At 38.6% G+C, this 23,907-nt stretch overlaps 1 protein-coding gene across 1 annotated transcript in view; it reads left to right on the top strand.

Moving 5' to 3' along the window:
* Positions 1–23,907, top strand: part of dnah1 (dynein, axonemal, heavy chain 1) — a 137,720-nt gene that overhangs the window by 36,669 nt on the left and 77,144 nt on the right. Inside the window, 19 exon segments of the mRNA XM_062044902.1 lie at positions 1,156–1,319; positions 1,403–1,516; positions 3,654–3,842; positions 3,952–4,057; positions 4,220–4,333; positions 4,411–4,560; positions 5,790–5,876; positions 5,957–6,143; positions 6,221–6,312; positions 8,543–8,697; positions 8,767–8,944; positions 9,015–9,209; positions 9,283–9,402; positions 12,096–12,254; positions 12,346–12,450; positions 19,902–20,042; positions 20,171–20,331; positions 20,402–20,559; positions 22,931–23,104. Coding sequence (XP_061900886.1) covers positions 1,156–1,319; positions 1,403–1,516; positions 3,654–3,842; positions 3,952–4,057; positions 4,220–4,333; positions 4,411–4,560; positions 5,790–5,876; positions 5,957–6,143; positions 6,221–6,312; positions 8,543–8,697; positions 8,767–8,944; positions 9,015–9,209; positions 9,283–9,402; positions 12,096–12,254; positions 12,346–12,450; positions 19,902–20,042; positions 20,171–20,331; positions 20,402–20,559; positions 22,931–23,104 — 2,749 coding nt within the window.

Below are 23,907 nucleotides of genomic sequence, written 5' to 3'. Positions count from 1 at the left end.
TTATTTGGGAGGTCCCTGCTTACATCACTGAAGCTGCTGCTGAAGGAAGGGGGTAATCTCAGCAGCCCTAGTTAGACACAATATATGACTATTAATGAAATGCAAATGTGCTGACACTCGTGATATCGCCCTGTCTCTGCTCTGTCTGCGTCACGGCACTCGATGTTCGCCCTTGGCAGTCAGCAGGCCGATTTTGGAAACAAACACTGATACGAGACGACTCGCTTTGCACAGATAGAAAAGTACAACTTCAGCACAATTGATAATAGCTATAGCAACGGCCTTTAAGCATAAGAGTTGTGTGATAACTTACACATAAATATTCTAACAATACTTGAGTAATATTGCAGTCTATACCTCTCTCTTACACTACCGTTCAAAAGTTTGGGGTCACCCAAACAATTTTGTGAAATAGCCTTCATTTCTAAGAACAAGAATAGACTGTCGAGTTTCAGATGAAAGTTCTCTTTTTCTGGCCAATTTGAGCGTTTAATTGACCCCACAAATGTGATGCTCCAGAAACTCAATCTGCTCAAAGGAAGGTCAGTTTTGTAGCTTCTGTAACGAGCTAAACTGTTTTCAGATGTGTGAACATGATTGCACAAGGGTTTTCTAATCATCAATTAGCCTTCTGAGCCAATGAGCAAACACATTGTACCATTAGAACACTGGAGTGATAGTTGCTGGAAATGGGCCTCTATACACCTATGTAGATATTGCACCAAAAACCAGACATTTGCAGCTAGAATAGTCATTTACCACATTAGCACTGTATAGAGTGTATTTCTTTAAAGTTAAGACTAGTTTAAAGTTATCTTCATTGAAAAGTACAGTGCTTTTCCTTCAAAAATAAGGACATTTCAATGTGACCCCAAACTTTTGAACGGTAGTGTATGTGTGACTGCCATCTACTGGTCACACTTATCACACCATGTACCAAATAAAATAACTTCGAGGTCGGTAAGCACAACCAATATTATTCCGTACATTAGGCACACCGGGTTATAAGACACACTGTCGAGTTTTCAGAAAATGAAAGGATTTTAAGTGCGCCTTATACTCCGAAAAATACGGTATATTCATTTGTCCTGTGTGCAATGTCTATATTTTCTGTGGGATGCACTTGTGTTCTACCTTGTCATAATTTTTGCGAAGCTGGGAAACCTGGTGCAGCTGGTGAGAAGTGGCGTGTCCAAAATGCAGCGAGCTGTGTTGTCTGCTCTCATTGTCATCGAGGTGCATGCTAAAGATGTGGTAGCCAAACTGGTGGAGCAGGGGGTGTCAGGCGTCAATGATTTCGAATGGATTAGTCAGCTCAGGTCTGTTCAGTTTTTATTCCCTACCTAAATCCACTGCTTTTATATGCTCATGATATATTTGTGTGTGCGTCATTGGCTTATAGATATTACTGGGCCAGAGAGGACTTGTACATCCGAGCAGTGAATGCAGAGTTCTTGTATGGATATGAGTACCTTGGAAACTCTGGACGACTGGTCATCACCCCACTCACAGACAAGTATGCTTGTTTATCCAATAGTCAGGTCTTATAGTGACAAATCCCTGCAAAAATTCTCGCATCCGATGTATTTATGGCCTTTGGGACCAATTCTCCCAGTTGCGCTTAAGTGTTTTTTTACGCGCTGGAAGTTATTCATATACAGTATAGGCCAAAAGTTTAGACACACCTTCTCATTCAATGCGTTTTCTTTATTTTCATGACTATTTACATTGTAGATAGTCACTGAAGGCATCAAAACTATGAATGAACACACGTGGAGTTATGTACTTAACCAAAACAGGTGAAGTAACTGAAAACATGTTTTATATTCTAGTTTCTTCAAAATAGCCACCATTTGCTCTGATTACTTTTTCGCACACTCTTGGCATTCTCTCGATCAGTGAAATGGTTTTCCACTTCACAGGTGTGCTTGAAGCTCATTTTTTGGCCTCGAGGTTTCTGTTGTTTATTCGTTATACAGTGTTCAATACCGGGGTAGAGCGGAATATACGTTAGGTCAGAAAAAACACAAGAGGCTATATCATCCCTACAAACCTGTTTCGCAGGTTTCCTTTTTATAAAATATTTTATAAAATCCCCTGACGAGCAGGGAAACCTGCGAAACAGGCTTGTAGGGATGATATAGCTTCTGTGTTTTTTCTGACCTAACATATATGTTAGGGATGTCCGATAATATCGGACTGCCGATATTATCGGCCGATAAATGCTTTAAAATGTAATATTGGAAATTATCGATATCGGTTTCAAAAAGTAAAATTTAAGGCTTTTTAAAACTCCGCTGTGTACACGGACGTAGGGAGAAGTACAGAGCGCCAATAAACCTTAAAGACACTGCCTTTGCGTGCCGGCCCAATCACATAATATCTACGGCTTTTCACACACACAAGTGAATGCAATGCATACTTGGTCAACAGCCATACAGGTCACACTGAGGGTGACCGTATAAACAACTTTAACACTGTTACAAATATGCGCCACACTGTGAACCCACACCAAACAATGACAAACACATTTCGGGAGAACATCCGCACCGTAAGACAACATAAACACAACAGAACAAATACCCAGAACCCCTTGCAGCACTAACTCTTCCGGGACGCTACAATATACACCCCCCGCTACCCCCTAGCCCCCCACCTCAACCTTCTCATGCTCTCTTCAGGGAGAGCATGTCTCAAATTCCAAGCTGCTGTTTTGAGGCATGTTAAAAAAAATAACGCACTTTTTGACTTCAATAATAAATATGGCAGTGCCATGTTATGAATAAATAAATAAATGGGTTATACTTGTATAGCGCTTTTCTACCTTCAAGGTACTCAAAGCGCTTTGACAGTATTTCCACATTCACCCATTCACACACACTGATGGCAGGAGCTGCCATGCAAGGCGCTAACCAGCAGCCATCAGGAGCAAGGGTGAAGTGTCTTGCCCAAGGACACAACGGACGTGACTAGGATGGTAGAAGGTGGGGATTGAACCCCAGTAACAAAAAACCCTCCGATTGCTGGCACAGCCACTCTACCAACTTCGCCACGCCGCCCCCCTATGTTGGCATTTTTTTCCATAACTTGAGTTGATTTATTTTGGAAAACCTTGTTACATTGTTTAATGCATCCAGCGAGACATCACAACAAAATTAGGCATAATAATGTGTTATTCTACGACTGTATATATCGGTATCGGTAATTAAGAGTTGGACAATATCGGAATATCGGATATCAGCAAAAAAGCCATTATTGGACATCCCTAGTATGTATATATATATATATATATATATATATAAATGTGTTATATATATATATATATATATATATATATATATATATATATATATATATACACATTTATATATATATATATATATATATATATATATATATATATATATATATATATATATATATATATATATATATATATATATATAATATATATATATATATATATATATACACACATTTATATATATATAAATATATATATATATATATACACATTTATATATATATATATATATATATATATATATTTTGTTACTTTACATGCAGTCAACTTTCGGCCAATTTTATTTCGCACAATACGGCCTCCAAGTCAAAAGGTTTGGACACTTCTGATTCATTGCTACCTTTCTCAGATGCTACCTGACCCTGACTGGAGCCCTCCACCTCAAGTTTGGAGGAGCCCCCGCAGGTCCAGCCGGCACCGGAAAGACAGAAACCACTAAAGATCTGGGAAAGGCTCTTGCCATCCAGACTGTGGTCTTCAACTGCTCTGACCAGTTAGATTTCATCGCGATGGGCAAGTTCCTCAAAGGTTTGGCCACGTAAGTGATTGTTTTCCCTCCCCCCCCCTTTTAACCGTACCTTTTTCAATGAATGCGATTAATTGTCACACCTTTTAGTTTTAAAATACGTCTTGTTGGTCTTGTGCAGCTCTGGTGCCTGGGCATGTTTCGATGAGTTTAATCGTATAGATGTTGAGGTGTTGTCTGTGGTGGCACAACAGATCACCACAATACAAAAGGCCCAACAACAAAGGGTGAGATGCTGCTTGACTAGTAACTGAGTGTTGTGTTTTGTGCACGCATGCATTCTAAACAGCCGTTATTGATATCCATAAATTAGGATCCAATCCAGGATAGTTTTGTGTAAAACTAACTCGTGAGTCCATAAAATATGATTATAAAGTTTCTGTTTATAGGCAGAGAGGTTTGAATTTGAGGGTTGCGAGATCCCCCTTGTGCCCTCTTGCGCCGTATTCATCACCATGAATCCCGGTTATGCTGGCCGTACGGAGTTGCCAGACAATCTCAAGGTTTGAAATGCGGATTGAATTTGCAAGAATAATGTGATGCAGCCACTTGGTCAAAATGCAATCATCTCTTCTTGCAGGCTCTGTTTCGTCCCGTGGCCATGATGGTGCCCAACTTTGCCATGATTGCTGAGATCTCGCTGTACTCGTTTGGCTTCAGCGACGCCAAAGTCCTCTCGCAGAAGATAACCAGCACTTTCACGCTCTCCTCTGAACAGCTTAGCTCTCAGGTGAGGATACGGGACGGCCAAGAAAGGCTTTTACTTTTGTACAAATTGACATATTTTAGCACAGAGACTCACAACACAGTTAGATAAATACATTTTTAATAATATGTTTATTCTTGTTTTAAAGGGGAACTGCACTTTTTTTTTAAATTTTGCCTATCATTCGCAATCTTTAGGTAAGACAAGAACACATACACTACCGTTCAAAAGTTTGGGGTCACATTGACATGTCCTTATTTTTGAAGGAAAAGCACTGTACTTTTCAATGAAGATAACTTTAAACTAGTCTTAACTTTAAAGAAATACACTCTATACATTGCTAATGTGGTAAATGACTATTCTAGCTGCAAATGTCTGGTTTTTGGTGCAATATCTACATAGGTGTATAGAGGCCCATTTCCAGAAACTATCACTCCAGTGTTCTAATGGTGCAATGTGTTTGCTCATTGGCTCAGAAGGCTAATTGATGATTAGAAAACCCTTGTGCAATCATGTTCACACATCTGAAAACAGTTTAGCTCGTTACAGAAGCTACAAAACGGACCTTCCTTTGAGCAGGTTGAGTTTCTGGAGCATCACATTTGTGGGGTCAATTAAACGCTCAAAATGGCCAGAAAAAGAGAACTTTCATCTGAAACTCGACAGTCTATTCTTGTTCTTAGAAATGAAGGCTATTCCACAAAATTGTTTGGGTGACCCCAAACTTTTGAACAGTAGTGTATGTTTTTCATTTTTTATGCACTCTAGTCAATAAACTCCTATTCTGCCTATAAAGCGCTTAAAAAAAACATCCAAACACCTCCATTAAAGTTTTATATACACGCTGTAAGTATATATGTAATGTAGTAACGGGCATATTCATAATAATATTTAGTATTTACGTATTTTGATCATTTTAACTAGAGATGTCCGATAATGGCTTTTTTGCCGATATTCCGATATTGTCCAACTCTTAATTACCGATTCCGATATCAACCGATACCGATATATACAGTATACAGTTGTGGAATTAACACATGAGGTGGGCGGGGTTTGGTGGTAGCAGGGGTGTATATTGTAGCCTCCCGGAAGAGTTAGTGCTGCAAGGGGTTCTGGGTATTTGTTCTGTTGTGTTTTGTTTGCAGACCCCTGGGCTAAGTTAATACTGGTGTGCAATTGTGTGATCTTATTGTATTTCATAGGCACAGAATGATGAGTGTACATTTCTAATGATCAAGTTGCTCTTCACTCAGGATCACTACGATTTTGGAATGAGGTCTGTGAAGTCTGTCATCTCAGCTGCTGGAAATCTGAAGAGAGAAAATCCTAACATGAATGAGGTATAATATTTGTATTTTTTTAAATCTAAAGAGTCGCATACAGTTAACCACTACTTTTAAACAAACCTACCAAATCACAGGAGTTGATCTGCCTGCGGGCCATCAAAGATGTCAACGTCCCGAAATTTTTACGAGACGACCTGAAGCTCTTCAACGGAATTGTGTCCGACCTTTTCCCAAAGACAAAACAGGAGCCTATCGATTACGGCATACTTGAGGAATCGATGCGTGCTGTATGCATTAAGATGAACCTCAAAGATGTGGATGGTTTGTTTGTGTCTTTGGCAATATTTTCATTTCGTCATCAGTCTTGACTTATGTTGACCGTTTTGTTATGATTGCAGAATACATTGGTAAGTGCATTCAACTGTATGAGACCACTGTGGTGAGACATGGCCTTATGTTAGTGGGACCATCAGGATCGGGGAAAACCAAGGTGAGTCTTGGTTTGTGCTGTCATCTTGGTTCATATACTGTATTTTTCGGACTATAAGGCGCACTTAAAATTCTTTCATTTTAAAAAATCGACGGTGCGCCTTATAAACCCGGTGCGCCTAATGTACGGAATAATTCTGGTTGTGCTTACCGACCTTGAAGCCATTTTATTTGGTCCATGGTGTAATGATAAGTGTGACCAGTAGATGGTAGTCACTAGGGGTTTGGGAAAAATCGATTCGAATTCGAATCGCGATTCTCACGTTGTGCGATTCAGAATCGATTCTCATTTTTTAAAAATCGATATTTAATTTTTTAAAAATGTTTATTTACATTTTTTTTTAATTATTATTAAAAAATTTTTAGTAATCAATCCAACAAAACAATACACAGCAATACCATAACAATGCAATCCAATTCCAAAACCAAACCCGACCCAGCAACACTCAATAAACAGCAATTGAGAGGAGACACAAACACGACACAGAACAAACCAAAAGTAGTGAAGCAAAAATGAATATTATCAACAACTGTATCAATATTAGTTACAATTTCAACATAGCAGTGATTAAAAATCCCTCATTGACATTATCATTAGACATTTATAAAAAAAATTAAAAGAACAATAGTGTCACAGTGGCTTACACTTGCATCGCATCTCATAAGCTTGACAACACACTGTCTAATATTTTCACAAAGATAAAATAAGTCATATTTTTGGTTCATTTAATAGTTAAAACAAATTTACATTATTGCAATCAGTTGATAAAACATTGTCCTTTACAATTATAAAAGCTTTTTAAAAAAATCTATTACTCTGCTTGCATGTCAGCAGACTGGGGTAGATCCTGCTGAAATCCTATGTATTGAATGAATAGAGAATCCTTTTGAATCGGGAAAATATCGTTTTTGAATCGAGAATCGCGTTGAATCGAAAAAAAACGATTTTGAATCGAATCGTGACCCCCGAGAATTGATATTGAATCGAATCGTGGGACACCCAAAGATTCGCAGCCCTAGTAGTCACACATAAGAGATACGTGTAAACTGCATATGACGCTAGTAAACAACATAAAAACTTTAAATGTTCCATTGAGAATATAGAACATTACACACAACTCTCAAAAATCATTCAAAAATGTTTTAGTACGACTTTGAAGCCGCACCGCTTGATGGATTGTCGGCGCATTACGGCTACCGTAGTCCGAAGTATAATTATTATAATAGTGTGTGTTTAAGGACCACAAAATGGCACCCATTAGCGGACACATTATCTGGACTGCAATATGATGGCAGTCACACATAAGAGATACGTGTAGACTGCAATATGACTCAAGTAAACAACACCAACATTTTATATGTTCCATTGAAAATATAGAACTACACACGGCACTCAAAAATCTATCAAAATGTTTTAGTATGACTTTGGTAAGCTATGAAGCCGCACCGCTTGATGGATTGTACTGTGCTTCAACATAGGAGTATTATTATGGTGTGTGTATAAGGTAAGACATATTATCTGCCGTTTTGTTTTGCAATATTATGCAAAACCAACTTTTATTACCTTCTGGGACCTGCTGATCTGTTTTTGGGATCCTGAAAATTTGCGCACGTCCGCCATAATAAAGTACTATCTATCTATCTATCTATCGTAGTCCGTGCTGACAACGTGGTTGATAAGCTTCTTCTTTTTCTCTATCTTCTTGTTATGGGGCATTTCTAATAAAGTAGAGTAAAGTCATACTTACCAACCTTGAAACCTTGAGACCTCCGAATTCGGGAGATTGGGGGGGTAGTTGAGGTGGGCGGGGCCGGGGGGAGGTGTTAAGGGGGGATTCAAGTATTTCTTATATATATATATATATATAAATATAAGTATATATATATATATATATATATATATATATATATATATATATATATATATATATATATATATATATATATATATATATATATATATAAAATAAATACTTGACTTTCAGTGAATTCTAGCTATATACACTACCGTTCAAAAGTTTGGGGTCACATTGAAATGTCCTTATTTTTGAAGGAAAAGCACTGTACTTTTCAATGAAGATAACTTTAAACTAGTCTTAACTTTAAACAAATACACTCTATACATTGCTAATGTGGTAAATGACTATTCTAGCTGCAAATGTCTGGTTTTTGGTGCAATATCTACATAGGTGTATAGAGGTGTATACTGTACTCATTATTTCTTGTTTTAGTGTTATGAGGTTCTTGGTGCGGCGATAACAGCTCTAAAGGGTCAACCGTCTGTCAGCGGCGATTTGTATGAGGCAGTTCAGATATATGTGCTCAACCCCAAGTCGATCACCATGGGGCAGCTTTACGGGGAGTATGACTTGCTCACTCACGAGTGGTAAGTGAGAGTTTGCTTCACCTAAAATATGTCAAACTCGGAAGACCTTAGACACATTTCACATTACAGGACAGATGGCATCCTCTCCTCTTTGATCCGGATGGGTACATCGGTAATGGACAACGATAAAAAGTGGTACATGTTCGATGGCCCTGTAGATGCTGTTTGGATTGAGAACATGAACACTGTGCTGGATGACAACAAAAAACTCTGCCTGAGCTCTGGGGAAATCATCAAGCTTTTGGATGTATGGCGACATTTTTATTTCAGTCTGTCATTTCTACCAGACGGAGTCAAGTACTTTCTTCCTCCTGCAGACCATGACCATGATGTTTGAGGTGCAGGACTTGGCTGTGGCATCGCCGGCGACAGTGTCTCGCTGCGGAATGATCTACCTAGAGCCCAGTATTTTGGGCCTGGTGCCCTTCACAGAATGCTGGCTCAGGCAGGTCCCCAAAGTCATGAGACCGTATACAGAACAGCTCACCATTCTGTTTGACAAGTTCTTGCAGGTGAGAACGGAGGGAACGTGGCTGGGGACCGCCAAGGAGTCTGCTTTGCTACTTTTTTTCCATGTTCCCACAGGACGCTATCAATTTTGTTCGCGAATCGGTAAAGGAGGTCATCACTTCGCTCGACAGCAACCTGACGTGTAGTCTTCTCAAACTCATGGACTGCTTCTTTAATCCATTCAACTTTAATGAGGTTTGTATTCAGAAGGAACGCAATGTTGTTTGTGTTTTTCACGAGCAGTGTTGGGTTAGTTACTGAAAACCAGTAACTAGTTACAGTTACTAGTTACTTTATTTCAAAAGTAACTCAGTTACTTACACCAAAAAGTAATGCGTTACTGTGAAAAGTAACTATTTATTTTTTTAAGGCCCCCTTTAATGCCCTTTTAGTCTTCATTTCAGTACTGTTATTGCAGTGTAGAATAATACAATCTGTTGATCAACTTGACATGCATTTGCATCACTGAACTCTGCTAAGCAATGTGCTCTACATACAACACACAAAGACAAATATATGTTTCAAAGGGCCAATTTGTTTCAGGCCAGAACAAATTGACAAAACTATTTTAAATAGCTGCAACATAACATACATAAGTAACAAACAGCATAATAACAACATAGCTGTAAACCAAGGAAGGCACACACTACATACAAAAAGCCTAACCAGGTGTTTTTTCCTGAAATAAATCATGTCTGAAGCATAGAACACTCTACACATTTCCCCAGTTTTAGTTTGGATAAGGAAAGACTGGCCTGGCCCACTAGCATCCCTCTTTATGTTTGTGAACTTTATAGTCTATACTTTTAGAGTGATGTGATAATCAAACACTCTAGAAGTCTAGAAGGAAAGAGTATATAAGAGAATTGACAGAGTGTGTGTACCTTCAGTGCTGCAATGGCTCTATCAATGTTATGCTGGCCAGCAGTGCCTCGTTAAAATCCAGCCGCTGTTGCTTAGGAGGTGAAGTGTGTCTCTCTTTACTAGCTTCGTCGAAGCATGTTGCTTTTGTAGCTGTTTCAGCAGATTTTGCTAGGATAGGATCTTTGATCCAAGACAATTTACATTTAACTAAAATGTTCTTTTCTTTGTGGTCGACAAAATAAAAGTAGTGAGAATATCTCCATGTTAAGAAACTCGGCTTCGGCTCTGCCATGTCTTGTTAGTAAACAGAGACCCCCCCCCCACACCCACACACAGAGCAGCGCGCCTCTTCTCCGTCGCCTTTTCTGCAGCTCTCCAATAAAACACACTCAGATCCTCTCAGTTTCTAGCCGATACTACATAAAAAATTACGTGAAATAACGCAGTAACGCATCATGTAGTAACGGTAACTGAGTTACTGAATATAAAAAAATAACGCGTTAAATTACTATTTACCGCCAAAAGTAACGGTGTTAGTCCCAACACTGTTCACGAGTATAGTGCAACAAATAAGACTACCACTCAGTGATTGTGTGAATGTGAGTGGTCATCTGTCTCTGTAATTGTTACCTGTGGTTGATCGTCTGAGACACCTAGTACAAAATGGTCTTAAAACATCTCAAATCAAAGGATGTCGGGAAACTAACGTTCACACTGGAAGGTCAGATGTTTGATTTTTTTTTTGTCAAATCCGATCTTTTATAGTGGCCGTTCACATGACAAAAAAAATGCGATTTCTAATGTGAATGAAATCTGACCCGCTTGTGGACATGATGTCACGGAAATAAACATGGCTTCCACTCCAGTAGTGGCGCATTTGTGGCAATTTCAAGGATTTTGTGCAATCAAAGTCAACATTTTATATGAATGCAAAGTGTAATAAACACCTTGAATATGATATAATATCACTTTTATGCAGAAATTTGTTGTAAAAATTTGCTTCCGCATCTGTTCCTGACACACGCGTTTCGGGCTGGCTGCTCTGGAAACAAACCCCGCCCACTCTGCTTTGTTCCTGGTCTGAGCTGCTGTGACGTAGATTACCGTAATAACTCCTATAACACTCAAAAGCGCAGATTTCAACCGTTGAAATATTTTCTATAGTTCAAGACTTACGGTCATTTAAAAACAGCACTGCACATCATAACGGCGGCTACACCTTTGATGTTAAAGGTCTAAAAAAATTATGTAGAACATCCGGCGGGCTGGATTTAAAATCTTAATGGGCCGCATGTGGCCCAAGGCCCGTATTTTGCCCAGGTCTGGTATTGTACCCCCCCGCCTTTGCTCTGAGTTAACTGGGATAGGCTCCAGCTTACCTACACTACCGTTCAAAAGTTTGGGGTCACATTGAAATGTCCTTATTTTTGAGGGAAAAACGCTGTACTTTTCAATGAAGATATCTTTAAACTAGTCTTAACTTTAAAGAAATACACTCTATACATTGCTAATGTGGTAAATGACTATTCTAGCTGCAAAGAGGCCCATTTCCAGCAACTATCACTCCAGTGTTCTAATGGTACAATGTGTTTGCTCATTGGCTCAGAAGGCTAATTGATGATTAGAAAACCCTTGTGCAATCATGTTCACACATCTGAAAACAGTTTAGCTCGTTACAGAAGCTACAAAACTGACCTTCCTTTGAGCAGATTGAGTTTCTGGAGCATCACATTTGTGGGGTCAATTAAACGCTCAAATTGGCCAGAAAAAGATAACTTTCATCTGAAACTCGACAGTCTATTCTTGTTCTTAGAAATGAAGGCTATTCCACAAAATTGTTTGGGTGACTCCAAACTTTTGAACGGTAGTGTATACCTTAACGAGGATACGTGCAACGACTAGATTAATTTTCTTGCTTAACTCAATTTTACGTTTAATTTTTTTTAAATACGACTTTGTTTTTTTGCACGTATTGCACTGCATTTGGTATTTACCCCCATTCATACCCCATCTTTTTGTCTCAGGACGACAAGCCGCCACCCCGAAATAAATTGGAGCGTGTGAAGGACCTGATTGAGCCGTGGTTCATTTTCTCCCTGGTGTGGAGTGTCGGCGCCACGGGAGACGGTCCCAGTGGCCAGCGCTTTAGTGCCTGGCTCAAAAACAAGATGGCAGAAGAGAAGGTCCCATTCACACCCTATGCTTTTTGCCTCACAACTGGTGTACCACGTCTCAGTGAATGTACTCGAAATGAATGTCATTTTTATGCTTCAGGTCGTATTGTGTTTTCCAAATGACGGCCTGGTGTATGACTTCAGGCTTGACGATGCAGGGATAAGTCGTTGGAATGAGGAGGAGGAGAATACCAAGGACGGAAAGGTGAACAGAAAGATTTCAGACATCATAATGTTTCTTGTCGATCAGTGGTTCTCCCAACTTTTTTCACCAGAGAAGACTTGGCTCTCCAAATACCACCGTAATGACCAATATTAAAATACAGGAGCGTAGTAGGCCTATGTATTTCTTAAAAACAAGGCAGAGGTTTTATTTAACAAGCATATTAAATATTTTTAGCCACTGTAACATCACACACAGTTTGAACAGTAACGCTGTGTTTGAATATATCAACATAAAACACAAGTTTTAATCAAGTGATTCTTTGGTGTACCACTAGATCAGGCCTGGGCAATTATTTTGACTCGGGGGCCACATTTAGAGGAAAAAAATGTGTCTGGGTGCCGGTATATCTATTTTTAGGAACACTAATACAAAACCTCACAATAATGTCTGATTGAATGCTAAAAACGTTATGACAGACCGCCTTAAAAAACGTAATGGAATTTTAAATTTTTCTATGAACGATAAAACACTGAATATTGACAAAATATGTATGTCACACCCCCTTTCAATCGACATATTTTACAATCAAGTGAAACGCAACAAAAATGCAACAAACGAAATGAAATATGAACACGAAGGGTACAAAATAAACCCACCTACAATCTGATATATCTGATATTTGCTGAATTCCCCCCAGGGATCAATAAAGTACTCTATTCTATTCTGCAAAACACTAAGCTTTAGAACTTTGTTGTGAAAATCTCCTTCTGCGTCTGTGGAAATGCTTCCCGCCCACACTGCTTGGTGCCTCGTCTGAGCTGCTGTGACGTAGATGACCATAGTAACTAATTAGATTACCATAGTAACTAATTAGATTACCATAGTAACTGGTGTATCATCCATAAGCGCAGATTCCAACCATTGAAATACTTTGCATAGTTGAAGACTTATGGTCATTACAAAACATGACTGCAGATCATAATGGCAGCTACACTTTCCATCTTAAAGATCTAAAAAAGAATTATTTGGGAATGTCCGGCGGGCCAGATTGAAAAGCCTTAATTTGCCCAGGTCTGCACTAGATGGAGCCTGCGTACCACTAGTGGCAGAGTCATGTATAAAGAGAGTATGGCCAACTAAACAACAACGACTGCTACCAAGGATGTGTGCATGCAACGTTGACGTTTTCCTTAGGAAATAAACCAAAACAATATAAATAGTTCAAAACAAACTCCAGCTCATAAACTTACAATAAAACATGCTTTAATTTTGTGAAAGGATAATTAAGCGGTTGTATTTGACGCACTCTGTTGCTACATTCCTGCAGTGTTTCGTGACCACTAAAACACACCCGACAGCGCAATAAACGTAAAAAAAATACACAGAAGGACCAAAAAAAACAACTTACTGCCCATTTTGCCAAAATGTTCATTAGCTTTGGACAAACAATCATAGAGAAATCGTGACTTTTGTGTGAAGTATGTCAACGGTGGTGGCTGCCTCCAATGTATTTGTAATCAAAGTATGTATAACTAATTATTAGAGATGTCCGATATTATCGGCCGATAAATGCTTTAAAATGTAATATCGGAAATTATCGGTATCATTTTTTAAATTATCCGTACCGTTATTTTATTTTATTTTTTTAAATTTTTAAAAAAATTAAATCAACATAAAAAACACAAGATACACTTACAATTAGTGCACCAACCCAAAAAACCTCCCTCTCCCATTTACACTCATTCACACTCATTCACACAAAAGGGTTGTTTCTTTCTGTTATTAATATTCTGGTTCCTACATTATCTATCAATATATATCAATACAGTCTGCAAGGGATACAGTCCGTAAGCACACATGATTGTGCGTGCTGCTGGTCCACTAATAGTACTAACCTTTAACAGTTAATTTTACTCATTTTCATTAATTACTAGTTTCTACGTTACTGTTTTTATATTGTTTTACTTTCTTTTTTATTCAAGAAAATGTTTTTAATTTATTTATCTTATTTTATTTTTTTATTTTTTTTAAAAAAAGGACCTTATCTTCACCATATCTGGTTGTCCAAATTAGGCATAATAATGTGTTAATTCCACGACTGTATATAACGGTATCGGTTGATATCGGTATCGGTAATTAAGAGTTGGACAATATCGGAATATCGGATATCAGCAAAAAAGCCATTATCGGACATCCCTACTAATTATGTATTATACTTACTCATCTTTCTTTTTTGTAACATGCTAAGTGAATGCTTTTCTACTTATTTCCCCATATTTCTGCACAATAACTCAGATACAGTAACACTGGCGAGCAGTAGAGAATATGGAGTGATTTTTGGTCCAGAACATATTTTGGGTTATTGACGTACAGTACAGGCCAAAAGTTTGGACACACCTTCTCATTCAGCGCGTTTTCTTTATTTTCATGACTATTTACATTGTAGATTGTCACTGAAGGCATCAAAACTACATTGCAAAAAGTCAGTGTTCAAAAACAATTTTAAAAAAATACAAAAATTAGGGGTATTTTATTTGAACTAAGCAAAATTATCTGCCAATAGAACAAGAAAATTTGGCTTCAAGACTTTCCAAAACAAGTAAAATTAGCTAACCTCAATGAACCCAAAAATACCTTAAAATAAGTATATTCTCACTAATAACAACTGTACTACTATATGAGTACGTATTTTCTATTGTTTCATTGAAAATAAAACAGCAAAGTCCATTTGGCTGTCATCTGTTTTAATTATGAGACACAATTGTGTGAAAGTCATGATTTTTTTTTTTCATGCTTGAAATAAGAAATTATTACTTTAAAAAAGTAGTTTTATACTTGTGAGTGTTGATGACACAGCTTTGCAACAGTTGATATTCTAGTTTCAAGCATGTTTTACTCAATATAGGTAATCAAATCTCAACAACAAGCTTTAATATCTTACTGAGATCACTTAGGACCAAAACACTTAAAACAAGTAAAACACTGTAACATAAAATCTGCATAGTGAGAATAAGTATCTTATCAGACAGAAAATAAGCAAATATCACCCTTATTTGAGATATTTAATCTTACTTAGATTTCAGTTTTTGCAGTGTACTAATGAACACATGTGGAGTTATGTACTTAAAAAAAAAAAAATGAAATAACTGAAAACATGTTTTATATTCTAGTTTCTTCAAAATAGCCACCCTTTGCTCTGATTACTTTTTCGCACACTCTTGGCATTCTCTCGATGAGCTTCAAGAGGTAGTCACCTGAAATGGTTTTCACTTCACAGGTGTGCTTGAAACTAGAATATAAAACATGTTTTCAGTTATTTCACCTTTTTTTGTTAAGTACATAACTCCACATGTGTTCAATGTAAATAGTCATGAAAATAAAGAAAACACATTGAATGAGGAGAAGGTGTGCCTAAACGTTTGGCCTGTGCTGTACTGGTTAGTTAATTTTACTTGTTTTGGAAAGTCTTGACAAGCCACATTTTCTTGTTCTATTGGCAGATAATTTTGCTTAGTTCAAGTAAAATACCCCTCATTTTTGTATTTTTTTCTCTTGTTTTTGGACACTGACTTTTTGCAGTGTGAGATTTCCAGTTTATTTCTTAATCTATTATTACACCCAAAATGTGGTTATTTTTACTCATTCAATGTCTGTTTTTGTGTTTGACTTTCTCTTCTACTGTTACTGAATTGCATTGTGTTAGTTTTACTGAGATGCAAAGATAGTTTGTTTTTGTCAAACCATCTCTTTAATTTATTAATTTCTTCTGTTACTATTTGTGTTAGCTTCTGTGTGTTCTCTCCTGAACAAAACGCAGACGTTGTGTCGTTTACAATTCTCGCGGGTGGAGCAGCCCCATGCTGCACAACATAAAAACTAAGAAGGAAGCGCTGCAAACACATAGCGTAAGCTCAAAGTTAGTAGCAGTCATGGCGCCCTGTCGTCACATGAGTGCCTTTTGACCAATCGTTGAGGTCGCCTGAAACCAAGTTGGCCATACTCTCTTTGCACACGACACTGACTAGTGTTCCACATACCACAGTTTGAGAATCACTATTGTAGATCAGTGTTTTTCAACCACTGGTGGGAGTTTATGTAATTTCACCTATTTCGGTTAAAAATATTTTTTTGCAAACCAGTAATTATGGTCTGCAAATAATGTGCTGTTGTTGAGTGTCTGTGCTGTCTAGAGCTCGGCAGAATAACCGTGTAATACTCTTCCATACCAGTAGATGGCAGCCGGTAGATAATTGCTTTATAGATGTCGGGAACACGACGTGTGAGACGACGAGGGTTTGTCGTTGTATCTAATGCTTAAACCAAAAATAAACAAAAGGTGAGTGCTCCTAAGAAAAGGCATTGAAGCTTAGGGAAGGCCATGCAGAACAAAACTAAAACCGAACTGGCTACAAAGTAAACAAAAACAGAATGCTGGACGACAGCAAAGACTTACTGTGGAGCAGACGGTGTCCAAAAAGTACATCCGAACGTGACATGACAATCAACAATGTCCCCGCAAAGAAGGATAGCAACAACTGAAATATTCTTGATTGCTAAAACAAAGCAAATGCGGGAAATAGCGTTTAAAGGCCTACTGAAACCCACTACTACTACTCAGGCAGGAGACTACGCTCCATGCAGACCCACACCTCCCGCCACATGAACAGTTTTTTCCCCTCGGCCATCAGGCACATGAACAATAACTTCTAACAGTAGCTCTTTGAATTCCTTCTAAGTCTATAACAAGATCTGATAGCTCAGTTACAGCTCTTTTTATTACCAAATATGTGTTATATGTAGGGTTGGGTATCGTTTGAATTCGAACGATTCCGATTCCGATTCCGATTCCTGACGATTCTCGATTCCGGTTCTTTTAAGAGGCAGGGTCAAAAAAAAGTTTAGGATATTTTAAATGAGCTAGCTAACCTACAGTCTTTCTGAATGAAATAGTCTGACATTCTCCATCAAATTTTAATTCTATTAACCTTTTATGAACTTTACTATAAATTCCTCACAGGGCTGTTTTCAACTAGAATATGAATATCAAATCTATGAACTTAATATAAATATTATAAATTATGAATACATTTTCCCGGGGGTACACTTTCCTCAAGAGAGCTTTATTTTTGAAAGCCTCATGAAAACACATTTACACATAAGTGTATGATGCTGCAGGAAACCTCATGAAAACACATTTACACACACATGTGTATGATGCCGAAAAACCTCATGAAAACACATTTACACACACAAGTGTATGATGCTGCAGGAAACCTCATGAAAACACATTTACACACACACGTTTATGATGCTGCAGGTACTTAAAAATGTTACCGTGCTCCCACTGATGGGCTAACCTGGTGCAGAAAAGCAAATAAACAATAAGAAACAACTTGCAAAACCCAGTCCAGATTAGCAGCAGGTACAGTATAAAATCAGAGACAGTTCTTGTTTAGGAAAATGACCATATCCGCCTTCTCAGGCAGGATGCGTGAGCGTTCTGGACAGATAGTGTTTCCTGCTGTGGAAAATACACGTTTGCTGGGTGTGGAAGAAGCTTGAACGCATAAATAGAAGAAAGCGAGATATGACAGCAAAGGATAAGTCTTTTGTTGGTTCCACCACCATGCAGCAGGGTCGTCAGACATAAGTATCGGTGGAACGTCCTGGTACATCTGCAGCTCTCTCTCCACTCGTTTCTTGATGGACATGGAGCTCTGTTATTTCGCGGTTATTTCATTTTTTTTTGTAAAGTAAAGCCACACTTTCGACCGCCGACGCCCGCTATCCATGCTTGAGCTTGACTGACTCGCTCGGCTATGCTAACACTTCCGGCGGTGGGCGCTTCTTCGTTGGTGTTCAGCGGCTTCTTCTTCCGGTTCGGCGGACATATTTTTTTCCGGTCGGCGGACTGGTATCGAAAATAGGAATCGAAATTTAATCTTTTGAACGATTCCGGGAGAATCGGAAAGTTAGTCCCGGTTCCAATCGATACTCGATACCCTAGTTATATGTGTTTTATGTTGCACGATTGCACCAAGAAAAATTCCTAGTTTGTGAACCCGTTCTCAAACAATGGTAATAAAACTATTCTGATTCTGATTCTGATTCTACCGACCACGCAGTCTGATAGTTTATATATCGATGATGAAATCTTAACATTGCAACACATGCCAATACGGCCGGGTTAGATTAGTAAAGTGCAATTTTAAATTTCCCGCGAAATATTCTGCTGAAAACGTCTCGGTATGATGACGTTTGCGTGTGACGTCACGGATTGTAGCGGACATATTAGGACACCATTGTGGCCAGCTATTAAGTCGTCTGTTTTCATCGCAAAATTCCACAGAATTCTGGACATCTGTGTTGGTGAATCTTTTGCAATTTGTTTAATGAACAATGAAGACAGCAAAGAAGAAAGCTGTAGGTGGGAAGCGGTGTATTAGCGGCAGGCTGCAGCAACACAACCAGGAGGACTTTGAGTTGGATAGCAGACGCGCTACAGTGAGTACGCAGCTTTGGCTTCCAAACATTTGATCGCTTGCCCGTACGTGCGTGCCGCTATGTGCATGTCACGTACTTAACTTTGGGGAAATATATGTGCTGTATGAACTTTACGGAGGTGAACGGTACTTTGGGCTGTGGGATTGAGTGTGTTGTGCGGGTGTTTGAGTTGTATTGGTGGGTTATATGGACGGGAGGGGGGAGGTGTTTGTTATGCGGATTAAATTGCGGCATATTAAATATAAGCCTGATTGTGTTGTGGCTAATAAAGTATATATATGTCTTGGTTTTTTTTACTGTTTTAGTCATTCCCAGCTGAATATCAGGTCCCACCCGCCTCTCACAGCATCTTCCCTATCTGAATCGCTTCCACTGCCCTCTAATCCTTCACTCTCACTTTCCTCATCCACGAATCGTTCATCCTCGCTCAAATTAATGGGGTAATCGTCGCTTTCTCGGTCCGAATCGCTCTCGCTGATGGTGGCCATGATTGTAAACAATGTGCAGATGTGAGGAGCTCCACAACCTGTGACGTCACGCTACTTCCGGTACAGGCAACGCTTTTTTATCAGCAACCAAAAGTTGCGAACTTTATCGTCGATGTTCTCTACTAAATCCTTTCAGCAAAAATATGGCAATATCGCAAAATGATCAAGTATGACACATAGAATGGACCTGCTATCCCCGTTTAAATAAGAAAATGTCATTTCAGTAGGCCTTTAAGGAAGACATGAAACTGTTAAAGGAAAACAACTCAAAATAAGTCACGGCGTGATGTGACAGGTGGTGACAGTACACCTACTTTGAGACAAGAGCTATGGTTATGGTTTAAAGTCATATACAACAATTGCCAACTGAGTTTTATTTTTTATGATTTCTGCTAGTGGTGTGCCTCCGGATTTTTTCAACGCAAAAAATGTGCCTCGGCTCAAAAAAGGTTGAAAAACAGAGTTGTAGATGAACTGTACATCATCTGTCTCCAACAGATCCAGTGGGTCAACTGGATTAATGATGCCAAGAGCGTTTTAATCACCCCAGAGACAAGTTACTCTGACATCATCGTTCCCACGGCTGACACCGTGAGAATGACTTTCCTCATGGATATGCTTTTGTCCAATATGAAGCCTGTAAGTCCCATCTATCGACTGCGTTCATATCCAAACAGCACTAAGATCTTTGGATGCTTTCAGCTTTTTAAAAAAATGTGCTGTCAAAATGTGTTGATTTATACATGTCTTTTACGTTTGTGGATCAGTTGCTTTGTATTGGGCCCACTGGCACAGGAAAGACCCTCGCGTTGTCTGACAAGCTGCTGAAAAATATGCATGCACAGTACATCACGCACTTCCTCATGTTCTCCGCCCGCACGTCGTCCAACCAGACTCAAGATTTTATCGACAGCAAGCTAGATAAAAGGTAGGCTTTTCTGACAGTCAAGCTATTTACAAATGATTGACTTGTAACTCAACATCGGATTTTGTGTTAGGCGGAAAGGTGTCTTTGCGCCGCCGAAGGGCAAGTACTTCATCTTCTTCATCGATGACCTCAACATGCCAATGTTGGAGACTTATGGTGCCCAGCCTCCCATTGAACTGCTGCGGCAGTGGATGGACCACTGTGGCTGGTATGACAGGAAGCAGATTGGTGAGCATGTTCTAGCACATTTGTGTTTGTTTATCTTTAGACTCTAGTAGTTATCCTCAAGTTGTGGTAGTGGTACGCGGGCTCCCCGTCTAGTGCAGGGGTGTCAGACTCATTTTAGCTCAGGGGCCGCATGGAGGAAAATGTGTGCACACGCGGGCCGGACTATTAAAATCATGGCATTAAAACAAAAAAAAATAAAGACAACTTCAGATTGTTTTCTTTGTCTTATTTTGGCCAAAAATAGAACAAACACATTCTGAAAATATTACGATGAAAATATGAAAAAAATACCACCAACGGTAAAGTTTAAATCCATGAAGGAAAGAAGAAAGTGAATGAATGTTTATAACTGAATACATTTTCATATGTATAAAAAAAAAGTTTTTTGTATTTTTTTTTTTTTTTTTAGAATTAAGTAACGTTTTTAAACCTTTTTCCAAAACACAATATAGAATGTGAGATATAACAGGATAATGCAGTGGTCCCCAAACTTTTTGACTCGTGGGCCGCATTGGGTTAAAACAATTTGGCCGGGGTGTGTGTGTGTGTGTGTGTGTGTGTGTGTGTGTGTGTGTGTGTGTGTGTGTGTGTGTGTGTGTGTGTGTGTGTGTGTGTGTGTGTGTGTGTGTGTGTATATATATATATATATATATATATATATATTAGATATGTCCGATAATGGCTTTTTTGCCCATATTCCGATATTGTCCAACTCTTAATTACCAATTCCGATATCAACCGATACCGATATATACAGTCGTGGAATTAACACATTATTATGCCTAATTTTGTTGTGATGCCCCGCTGGATGCATTAAACAATGTAACAAGGTTTTCCAAAAAAAAAACAACTCAAGTTATGGAAAAAAAATGCCAACATGGCACTGCCATATTTATTATTGAAGTCACAAAGTGCATTATTTTTTTTAACATGCCTCAAAACAGCAGCTTGGAATTTGGGACATGCTCTCCCTGAGAGTGCATGAGGAGGTTGAGGTGGGCGGGGTTTTGGGTTAGGGGGTCCCGGAAGAGTTAGTGCTGCAAGGGGTTCTGGGTATTTGTTCTGTTGTGTTTATGTTGTGTTACGGTGCGGATGTTCTCCCAAAATGTGTTTGTCATTCTTGTTTGGTGTGGGTTCACAGTGTGGCGCATATTTGTAACAGTGTTAAAGTTGTTTATACGGCAACCCTCAGTGTGACCTGTATGGCTGTTGACCAAGTATGCATTTCATTCACTTGTGTGTGTGAAAAGCTGTAGATATTACGCAAAGGCAGTGCCTTTAGGGTTTATTGGCGCTCTGTACTTCTCCCTACGTCCGTGTACACAGCGGCGTTTTTAAAAGTCATAAATTTTACTTTTTGAAACCGATACCGATAATTTCCGATATCACATTTTAAAGCATTTATCGGCCGATAATATCGGCAGTCCGATATTATCGGACATCCCTAATATATATATTCAGAAAAACATGTAAAGCGACTTTGGGTACTTAGAAAAGCGCTATATAAATCCCAGGTATTATTATTATTATTATATATATACATATATATATATATTCCTCTCGCACTAATTGACTGAAAGAGCGCGCACTTGCCACTGAAGATGTCATGTTATCGATGGAAAAGGCCTTTTTAGACAATATGATTTGCCTGAGCGGCAAGGAGACACAGAGAGTAACAAGCGGTAAAAATTGGATTAGAAAGGACAGATTTGAAAAAAATAGTAGTTCGGGGACCCCTGGGATAATGCATACATTTATAATTTGTTTTCAAAACGGTTACAAAAAAGTGGGACCCCAAAAATTTACTGGGGGACCCCATTTTTATGACTCGATGGGGTCCCTGGGACCCCGTTTTGAAAATTCCCAGCGCCATCACTGATGGAGTATTGGTGCGTGTTAAACAGCAGCAGGCGGCTGTGGCCTGCGGGCCGCTTCTTATACTAATCAAATATCATCCCGGGGGGGCCATAGATCATTCATTCGCGGGCCAGATCTGGCCCACGGGCCTTGACTTTGACACGTAGGATCTAGTGGTATGCCAAAAATCACCTAATTCAATATTCAAACAGTGTGACTGTTCAAACTGTGTGTGATATGACACTGGCCAAAATATTAAATATACTTTTTAAATAAAACCTTCGCTTTGTTTTTAATGAATATTTAGGAGTGCTACGCTTCTGTATTTTAATGTAGGTCTTTATGGTGGTAATGTTTTCTGAGGTGGTACTAAGTTTAAGAACCACTGCCATATAGTGTACATTGTTTTAATGATGTATAATTTTTGTACATATTCAATGATTGAATGTTGGCATGAGTTTGTGTTGAAGTGTGATACGTGCGACTACCAATCATCTTTTGTGCCCTGTCACAGGGGCTTTTAAGCAAATCGTGGATATCAATTTCGCCTGCGCCATGGGACCGCCGGGTGGAGGACGGAACCCCATCACAGCGCGCTTCACACGCCACTTTAGTTTTCTATCTTTCACTGAGCTGGAGGATGCCAGCATGACCAAGATTTTCTCGACCATCGTTGGCAGTTGGATGAGTGAGTCAGTGGTTTCGTGTGTTTTAATTTTGAATACACACACACACTGTGCAAGCCTTACTACTATCTGATTTGTTGTTTTACTTTAGGACAATATACAGTATTACATATTGTTTATCACTGTTAATTGGTTCTGGATATAAGATCAATAAATGAATTTTCGCAAAATAAGAATCATTAATAATAAAACATGTATAGGGCATACAAAACCTGTTTACGACCTTCAAAATATGTTTTTTTACTTTACGAGAACCCTCTAGATCAGAAATAACACCCTTTAGTCCCCTTTTATAGTCTTTTAATCCCAATAAACTGCAGTTGAACTGTCTGTGGCTGAGCCAATCAGTGGCCACCATACTGAACAGTGCACTCTGATTGGTTTGGTCTCATCATTGGCCATTACTACTGTAGTATTGATATTTTTAGTTTATTTAGCCATTTCATGATTGAAAATGCTTAATTTAGGACCAAAAATTATGTCCCCAAAAAATCAGCAATGTGGTGAAGCCGCAATATTTGAAGCGTGACGATGCATATACAGTAATATGTAATATATATATATATATATATATATATATATATATATATATATATATACATACATACATACTGTACAAGCCAAAACTTTGGAAACACCTTCTCAGTCAATGTGTTTTTCATGACTATTTACATTGTAGATTGTCCCTGAAGGCATCAAAATTATGAATGAACACATGTGGAGTTATATACTTAACAAAGAAAGGTGAAATAACTGAAAACATGTTTTATATTCTAGTTTCTTCAAAATAGCCACCCTTTGCTCT

This window comes from Entelurus aequoreus, linkage group LG01 (genome assembly GCF_033978785.1).
Source record: "Entelurus aequoreus isolate RoL-2023_Sb linkage group LG01, RoL_Eaeq_v1.1, whole genome shotgun sequence".
Taxonomy (NCBI): Eukaryota; Metazoa; Chordata; class Actinopteri; order Syngnathiformes; family Syngnathidae; genus Entelurus; species Entelurus aequoreus.
The sequence above is the reverse complement of the archived record's forward strand: the minus strand, read 5'-3'. Positions and strand labels throughout refer to the sequence as shown.